The 9667-nt window shown below is 43.3% G+C and overlaps 1 protein-coding gene across 1 annotated transcript; it reads right to left on the minus strand.

The window, feature by feature from the left end:
• Positions 1-298: 298 nt before the first annotated feature.
• Positions 299-9036, minus strand: LOC139911017 (extracellular serine/threonine protein kinase FAM20C-like). The gene is made up of 10 exons (XM_071898489.2): positions 8498-9036; positions 8190-8368; positions 4329-4407; positions 4008-4100; positions 3156-3271; positions 2782-2962; positions 2538-2647; positions 1679-1760; positions 1277-1336; positions 299-545 (listed from the first exon to the last, which is right to left on the minus strand). The coding sequence occupies exons 1-10, from the start codon at positions 9034-9036 to the stop codon at positions 299-301; spliced, it is 1686 nt and encodes a 561-aa protein (XP_071754590.2).
• Between the last annotated feature and the right edge of the window lie 631 nt (positions 9037-9667).

A 9667-nucleotide genomic window follows, 5' to 3' on the forward strand; every position in this document is an offset into this window, starting at 1 on the left:
AGGCATCATAACACTTGAGATCAGCAGATGATTGTGTATTCATTTGATGTAAATTAGGTATTAGATGTAATCCAAAGGTAACTGAAGGTAATGGCCTTAATGTCTATCTGTGTCTTCCTATCAGCTCTCTGAATCCCATGTTTTTCAGATGTACAAATTTCTCCAACATTTAGGCTACATCTTCACTTCTACCCTAATGCCATCATGACAAGTATTCACCTACAGATCTGCTATTCTGACAAAATAATTAGTTACTACAAGGATTTATCAAATGGATATGTCTTTTATTGCGTTCTCCTCAGTCAGGCTGTTGGTAATATCCCTCCAAGTCATTGTAGATAATGTCGTCATGGTGATCCTGACAGGTGCGCACCACCTGTAGGACGGTCGCTAGGCGTCGGCCCAAAGCCAAGAGGTGCGATTCAGAGAGGAGGGGAGCCACGCCCGCCAGAGGATCCTGGGCCAACGACTCCCGCATGACATCGCTCAGACGGAAGTCAGGAAGGGACAAGAGACGCAAACGGAGGAGGGTGGAGTGACGGATCCTAACAAGGACGGGTGGAGGGGGGTGGAGAATGAGAACACAAATAGTTATTGAAAGAGGAAGAGAGAGAGAGAGCCAAAGGAAGGTATTAAGGAAATGTAATGGAGCCAAGATATCACTTGACTTGGCACACAAAAAAAAACATGAACCGTAATTTCCTTAGCTCTGCCTTCAGCTTTTTCTAAATGAGATTCAAACAAAGTCAAAGAAATACCCAAATAAAATACAAAATGATATCCTGTCCCTCTGTCTTATTCCCTTGATATAGGCTATTATAACCCGTTATACTGACTTAGAAAAAGACCCAAAGAAGTCTTGCCTCATTTTTGTAAACATCTATTGTTTTTCTAACAATTCTATTTGTCATCAATATTTGTCATCAGTGTGTTTGACTAAGGTGTTATGTATGCGCTTATACTCTGACGTGTAGGAGTGCTCACTTTAACCTGCGGGAGTGGTATGTTGGAATCATGTAACAACCATGTGACACTGACCTGTGACCTTAACATGGGACTTTATGTATATAGTTGGATTTTTGGCTGAATGAAATGTTTGCTGTACTTTGCACTTTGGAATGAAATGGACTAATATCTCACATAATTTCTTCCTCCCATCTTTAATTTTTGATAGTGTGCAGGTTCCTACCTCTTACTGTGATTCATTTTCAGGATTTGTTTTCTTAACAATTTTATAATGTTTTCTGTTAAGTATAGGGTTTTTTTTTTTTTTTACCTGCAACACTGTCGCAAAGGAGCTAGAATAGAGGGCTCGTCCTGAGAGTGACGCCCAAACCTGGAAAACATCATCAACAACATTTCAGTCATGGATAAGTTACATAAATAAACTGTTACCACAACCGCTAACACCATGAGTAATAGATGGTACAGATGTAGATTGTAGAAGTCCCACTTTTTGCTGCATGCTTGCTGAACTCTGATGTGCTTTGGCCCCATGCTCAAGAAGTAACACTAGTTTGGTTCTACTGTGTAACATTCAAGAGAGAATTGTCAGTACTACTAATGGAGGATAAAGGATGCATCATAATTGCCTAAAAAGTGACTTCTACAGGAGCTACCGCTGTACATTGTCAACAGTATGAGCTGCGGTGGGGTGAAAGATGCTTATGGTACTCACGCCCGTCCATTGTCCAGATGCAGCAGAAAAGTTTCATTGCCAAATTTTTCAAATGTCTCATAGTGATGTCTGTCCATGTTGCCTTTGAATGAAAAATGTTTGTTACTGACAGAGTTTAGACTATAGTAGAGAATGTTTAGTAGAAATCAAAATAAGACACCCTAATATAGACATACATTTATAGAAAAAAGCAAAAATTTTCTCTAACATCAGTAATGCATGAGAACATCTTGAGTGGATTTACATGGGCATTAATACCGATAATATTCATATCATAGAAAGTATGTCAAGAGTTGGTGCATGTAGGCCATACCATGTGCTATCCTGATTAGAAACCAAAATATGAAAGCTGGACATGGTGATATCACACCTTATCTCATTTACTGGGTTAAGTTCGGTGTCCAATAATATATTTGGAATATTTCTTCCTTGAACACAGGTGCATCTCCAACTGAACACCAGCTGCTCATTTTAACCACTAGAAGGCAAACTGAGCCAGGTTTAGTGAGATAAATATGGTAACGGCACATTAGTACTCAAATGTTGACAATATGGCTGGCGTTGTTGTATTTCGTAATTACATAAATACCAGTTTACAACTCAATGTTTTAGTGTGGAGTTTCTCTTTAAGCGGTATATGAGCCGGTACCCAGGATACTAAATACACTTGTGAGGGAGTAACTTCTCAACAAATACAACCTCACTACAATTACAAGATGCCATAAACCTATATAAGCTCCATCTTCTCTAAAGGCTAGCTATGACAGTGCCCACCTCACTATGCTCCATCCCCTTCAGTCACCTACTTTGAATGGCTAACTCATGAATAATGTATAGAGTATTAAATGTAGTGACTGACTCATGAGAAAGTCCAGTATAGCCAAGTCTATGAGATCCACCAGTCTGGAGCCATGGTTGTAGGGAGGCGTCTGTTTCACTGTGTCACAGTAAGCCGGGTCCTTCTCCCACCTGGGAACAACAGTGCAGTGACAGTAAGTGAAGGACATAATCTTATGTGCTATGGAACAAGGCATATATATATATATATATTTATAGAGAGAGAGAGGGAGAGACCACCACAGACAGAGAGACAGTGTACCCACGGTGCCAGCTTGGTGCGGCTGTATGACCGCCTCCACGGTGACCTCCAGGACCTGCGTGGAGCCAGGGTGAGGTCAGGCAGCATGGCAGCCAGGGAAACCTCCAGGACGTGGGGCTGACCGCACACTGGATGCTCTGTTGAACAGTAGTACTCACACTGGCCGTAGAAGCACACATTCCCCGCTAGAGGGAGCCAGAAGAGAAGGTTTCATTTAGTGGTCAGGGTCTGTATGCTGTTGTCTGGTCTAAGTAATAGGTTTTGTTTTGCCATACGTGTCTGGGATGAGCATGTGTAATGCGAAATCCATGCATTTGTGGATGCATACTGATAGACATACATATACTCATACACAAACACACACACACACACACACACCAGGGGAGGTGAAGAAGGTCCTAGAGAGCCTGCGGTCGGTGGTGATCTCTCTGATCTCGGTGGTGACATTGACAAGTCGACCGACCACTGGAGGGATCCTGTTAAAACCCAGTAATCTGAGATGAGAGAGAGAGGGAGAGAGAGAGAAAGAGACATAGAATAAGAAAGAGATGGGAATAGCAAAAGATAAAAAAGACAGGGAGTGACAGCAAGAATCAAATAGAGAAGGAGAGAGACAGAGAGGGATGAAACAGAGGATGAGAAAAAGTGATAGACGTAGGTCAGGTTTTCCTTTCATGCAGATGTATCTAGAACTCTCATGTTTTCCATGGTTCTTGCCCTGCTGCTGCATTGTGGCTCCATGCCCAAGATGAAATGCTAATTCAGGATAGAAAGGGTGGTTGAACTTCTAGAATTGCTCAAAATGTTTTTGAGTATAATTTTATCACCCTGTTGTATTAATCCTATGAAAGGGGAAACCTTGAAAATGTGCAAATGATAGAGCTGGATGCGTTGAGCCAGTTGCAAAGGTTGTGTCTCGCAACACTACTAAGGCTCTAGGTAACAAGACCCAGGAGAGAAAGAGGCGATCGCTGTTTGAATTCATAGAGCACTCTAATTACCATGTTACACACAATGTAACTTCAGTTTGGTTCTTCTTGTATCCATCTGAGACATGCGGTACATACGTGTACAAATTATACCCCTGTCCCATGGGTAGGGTGTAATTGGTACATGTACAGCGCTTCAGTGTCTTGCTCAAGGGCTCTTTGACTGGGTTGGACTCATTGGCTGTTGATGGGATGGAACCTGTGACCTGCTGAGAGACACACAGTGTAACCCCCTATGTACCTGTCCAGGTGAAAGGCAGCGATCTCTGCGTTGTGTCTTTCAAAGTCTGAGAAGTAAAAGAGGTTGAAGTCTGTCTCTGTATCTCTGGACTGCCTGCACAACAAACACACAAATCACATCACATTTTTCATGTGAAATGCATAAGTTCTGGTTGTGATTTACTGGGCAGCATCACTGAATTGGAGCAACACAAACACTGTCAGCGAGTCAGCCAACCAGTCATCCAGCCAGTTAGCCTGGATGTCAGCAGAAGGCAGAAGCCTATAGACGTTACAGCTCTCAGTCAGTCAGTCAGTCAGTATGAGGACATTGTGTTCTTACTTCATGGGTTTGAGCAGAGCCTGTCCATAGTTGGGGAAGAACATGAGCAGTTTGAGCTGGGTACCTCCTGTCTTCTGAACTGAAAGATATACATGCAGTACATAGAGTAAGTACATAATACACCAAAATACAAACAGAAAGACAAGATCATCGCTTGTATACTAATATCCGTAAGTCACTGTAAGACACACACGTATCACAGACATTCACACTAGATTAATTTATTGTTTACTATTGTCACAAACTGAAAGAGATGCACACTGTTTTATATGAGTACTGCACTGTGTAGAGTCTATTCCTTGTCATGCATTTAGCCTGTTTCTCCACATGGTGGGCCCATCACATAGCTAAACCACTGACTGTCACTGGACCCTCCAATTCGGTATACTGCTGTGACCAAAAGACCTGGATCAAATACTATTTGAAATGAATTTAATTTGTTTTACGGCAGTAATTGATATTCTCTGACTTTATGGAACCTATTGCATCGTCCCCATTATTGTACATTATTCATACAACTTGTGAATGATTTGCTCATTTTGAAAGAGTCTTTCTGGTGAATCGTTGGTATCAATTTTGCACCTGTGACTCGAGTCGTGAATAAGGAAATGAATGAATCATTAACAGGGTTGCGAACAATGTGAAGTCATTTGAGCACCACTGTCCATAAATTGGACACCAAACCACTTTCAATAGATGAGATCCACATAGAAATGAATCTTGATTTGCCTTCTTTCATCCCAACAACCTCGCTCCACCCCGCCCACACATTAGGTAAATTGGGCAACGTGAATGAGATGAATCAAAGTATTTGCTGTTTCTACTGAACAAGGTTGACAAAGTCCCAGACTTCCAAAAAAAAAGGGTCTAACATTTGGTTGTCACACACCAGGATTGTGAGAGCAAATGCAGCAAATCATTTCAAAAGATTTCAAATTGAAATAGATTTTAGCCAGGTGGAGGGCATGCTGGTACTCAGTGGACTAAAACACAAAAAGATGTGACAAAAATGGACAAACCATCAACATCTTACCAATCATTCAGCGTTGTACAACACGATACTCTGCAAAGCATATTTCTGTTATAGCTATCCCTAAACTTGATAAAAGCAAAACAAACAATTATGAATTCATTTGTTTAAAGCTATGTACATCATGGTGAGGAAAGTGTTAAGCATGAAAGAAAAGTGATGAGAAAGTATAACATAAGAAAAATACAAAAATCAGCCTGTAGCTGAGATTAGTGCTGCTTAATCTGCACCGTTCAACACAAATCTCAATACATTATTCATCGCGCGGTCTACTGGATATGGGGTAGGGGAGTCTGAGGAAGAAGACAAACAGAGGATGTGTGTGTGTGTGTGTGTGTGTGTGTGTATACATGTGTGTGCGTCTGTGTGTACCTGTGTGTCTAGTAGTTTGTGCGTGTGTTTGGAGGCTGAATCTGTGTCTGTGTGTGTGTGTGTATGTGTGTGAGCATGCGTGTGTGTGTGCGTGTGCATGTGTGTGTGTGGGTGATCAAGATAATGTGAGCTTGTGGGAGGATTATATCTATGACCCTAGAACAAAAGATCATGTGAGCTGGAGATTTGCGATGTTCGATTATCTGGCTTTTGACTTGTTACGAAACACCCATTGGTTTTTCGCTCTACCCATTTGCCTGCCATCTGATTGGAATTATAATAACTTCATTTTCACTTTCTAGTCTCTGTGTGTGTGTGTGTGTGTGTGTGTGTGTGTGTGTGTGTGCGTGTGTGTGTGTTTGTGTCCGTGTGTATTTGGAATGCAAGAAGCGTATGGGGTATTGCTTCATTTCTTCCAAGGAGGAATTGCCGTTTCCTGAATCCTGAATTCTCTAAGGATTGTGACTCAAGCCAAGGGGAAATCATTGTCTTTTTTTTTTTTTTTTAGATTATTATAATGGCGTTTCTGCTTTTTTGGACAGTGAATGTAGAAAAGGCATGAACGAACGGCGGAAGTTATGGGATGACATGCAGCGGAGCTCCGGGGCTGCATTCAAATACAAAACACAGTGAGCACTTTGTATGTCTACTGAGTCAGCCCAACTCGACTGCCAGGGGCGTCCAATCCAATCACACACACACACACACACGCACGCACACACACACACACACAGACGCATATGTGCACCCATATGCACAAGTGAATATGTAATGCAGATATTCACATCACGCACACACACACACACACACACACACACACAAATACACAATCAATCTCGTGTCCTAACATGCCCCCTCTCTGTTTGCTTTTCCAGCTTCTTCAAACTCTCGCTATGCGACAGAGGGGATTTGTGGGTCGTCAAACAGTGTGCTGAAGCCTCTTGGGTTAGTCCTTTCATCCCCAGTAATGCCAGCCGTCTCACCAGAGAGTGCCTTTATGGGTGTGTGATGTAAATGTAAATGTCTTTTCCTGCGTCAGTGTCTGTTTACCCCTATACTGTATATATGTATGGATGTGAGTGTCTACCATCTTATGTATGTGTGTGTGTGAGTGTGTGTATGGAAGACATCCTCTGAGGACCACTCTGAGTTGAAATGTGAGCCTTCCAGTGCTCCACTGTTCTGAATGTAAACTGTGGCACAGAAGTTTTCCCACAGTGAACACGCTGTATTGCCTGTGGCTCTCTCACAGTCTAGTTTGTATAAAGGGATTAGAGCTAAACGAGAACGCAGCGTGGTTCTGACTTTGACTGTAATTGGGTTTAACCCAGAGGAATCTCAATGATCATGCTAGGAATAGATCCTGGCACTACTAGGACAATAGTAGAGACGAGGTCAGTAATAATTTAGTCTTGGTGAACAGAACAAGGCAGCCCCCTATGGAGTCTGTATTCAACTACAGATAGCGTCTGTTTAAACTTAGATGTTCAAGAGGATTGGCGTTATATTTGACCAGAAGGTGCAGATCAGTTTAACTTTGTTCACTGATCACAAGTGCGATACTTTCTTTTTATCTAACTGGCCTTGAACCCAAATAGACAAGATAATACATTAACAAGAAATCCAAAGCAAGACTTCACCTAATTTACAGCATGTAGAATCTCAAATTCCAGCAATCCAGCAAACTAGTATTTTTTATTTTTTTTTACTTGTCACAGCTGGTACAAATGATTTCTGGAGCTGTACAAATGATTTGTTCTATTCTAATGCAGTATGTGTGAAAGTGAGTGAAAGATTGATTTACAGACTGAAAGCCATCCTGTCATCCTGTCTATCATCCCCTCATAAGCTGTAATACTGGGCGAAAAGTCTCTCTTGAAGAAGACAGCCGAGCGAATAAACTTGTGGAAACTGCCTCCCGTACTTTTTCTTGACTGACTCTCTCTCTCTCTCTTTCCCTTTCCTGTCCTGGATGCTCTCTCAAGCAAGACTTGACCTCACTTATAACACATTTTTTCTAACATGTTTCTGCAAAAGCCTTCATCGGAGCATCTTCAACATGGTACCTAGCCATGTTCATGGATAATAATTAGTTGCCCTTCCTCACATGAGTGGTGGTTTGTGGCAGAACACCCAACAAGAAGGATATACAGTGTATGAAGAGGCGCACCTACATGTTTTCCAATACATTTTCACAGCTAATAATAAGGGTGCTATTGGGTGCCAGCAGGTAGGCATAGTACCGGTTCTGCCTGGGCGATACTTCTGAGAGTATATTTTTGGGAACGGCAAGATAAAAGGAGACAAAACTGAAATCCCTGGTAATCCTCTTCTTTCTGCACTGTGCAACCTCTTCTACCATCTCCTTTCCTCCTCATACCTTCCCCTCCTCCCCTCCCTTGTTCTCTCTCTCTCTCTCTCACCTCACCTTTTAGCCCCGCCCCTCCTCCCCTACTCACCGACGTTGAGGATGCGTTGCGTCGCCAGAGAGTGAGCCAGCCGGGCCAGGTTGGGCTCCTTCCGGTTGTACAGCTCCCAGCGAGAGATGTCCAGGTGGAACCGCAGCCAGGGGGGGTGGGTGTCCGCGTCGCTCGTCCAAGCGGCTTTGTCGTAGCCGTCCTCCTGACTGTGGCTCTGCCTGTAGGAGAGGAGGCGGAGGGGGTGAACGGGGCAGGACCGGCCAGTGAAGCAGCAGCAGTCAAATTGAGAATGAAAGATAGCGCTGAGGGATGAGACTCACTGTGTAATGCAACCGCACCTCACTCACCATTCACTGTCTTTAGTGTCACTGTCTTCCCTCTCTTCTTCCTCAATCCCTGTATCCCTCCCATCTTCACCGGTCCTCACCCTCAGCAGCCAATCATCTTCCTGCGGCTCCGGGCGTGGCAGGTTGTACAGCAGGTGGCTGAACAGAGCCTCCAGCTTGGAATGGCCTTTGACCTTTTTAATCACTTCGGCAGCCATCTTGGCTCCAGTCAGTTCCTTTTCCCTCTCGGTGACATCATTGAATGAGGCTTTCCCGTGATGGTGTAGCATTTTGCGATGCTCTCCATTTTGGGGACTGGTTGGAAGTTTATGTGAGGAAGAGGCAGATGAAGGAGAGGAGGAGTGGGAGATTGACTGACGATGCTGGGCATCTGCCTCCAGAACGGAGGAAGGGGAGGAGGAGGAAGACGGGGGGAGGACGCAGACTGTCTGGAGGACGGAGAGGCAGAAAAGTGCCAGGAGGAGGTGGAGAGCGAGGGACAGACACGCCAGAACCAGACAAACGGAACGTGTGGAACGACCCAGGCTCTGTCTCAACATGCTGGCAGAAAGAGGGAGATAGATAGATAGACAGATAGAGAGAGAGAGAGATTTGAAATTCACACACCATGGAGCCCCTCCAACACTTCAAACATTGGCCGATAATGATGAAACACTCTCTTCTCTTTGTATTCCGCACTCATACACATCTACAGGGGGTGGACAAAATAAGAGAAACCATACCACATGAAAAAGGACTTTGAAGTAACTAAATCGCACTGACAAAGGCAAGTCATATTAAGTGGAATAAACACTAGCAGTTTGTGTCAGCTTTAAAAAATGCTGTGACAAAAACCACTAAATATGAGTTTTCAAAGCAACATGATGCAACTAACAGTACACTGGCCACAACAACTGCACATTTATTTAATGTGGCAAGGGAAACAGTGTGGAAAATCATGACAACATAATGCTAAATATGGACCAACTTCATTGGCAAAGAGGAAGAATGGTTGCAAGTCGAATACTTAACAGGATATTTGTAAAGCACCACGAAACTACAGCAAAACCAGAATCAAAACCTCTGTGACACAGTCTCAACAAAAATTGTACGTCATGAGAATTGCAAAGCTGATATTTACGTCAGGGCCAACTGCTCGTATCCAAGGCCAGTGCACAAAAATGCATAACC

This window comes from Centroberyx gerrardi, chromosome 7 (assembly GCF_048128805.1).
Source record: "Centroberyx gerrardi isolate f3 chromosome 7, fCenGer3.hap1.cur.20231027, whole genome shotgun sequence".
Lineage (NCBI taxonomy): Eukaryota > Metazoa > Chordata > Actinopteri > Beryciformes > Berycidae > Centroberyx > Centroberyx gerrardi.

Bases quoted from the DNA above. Each gene is read 5' to 3' on its own strand.
- LOC139911017 (XM_071898489.2), bottom strand. From the start codon at position 9,036: ATGTTGAGACAGAGCCTGGGTCGTTCCACACGTTCCGTTTGTCTGGTT. The intron at 4,408-8,189 runs GTGAGTAGGGGA...TATATCTTTCAG, and splicing joins GCAACGCATCCTCAACGTCG to TTCAGAAGACAGGAGGTACC. The intron at 4,101-4,328 runs GTAAGAACACAA...TTTGTTGTGCAG, and splicing joins GCTCTGCTCAAACCCATGAA to GCAGTCCAGAGATACAGAGA.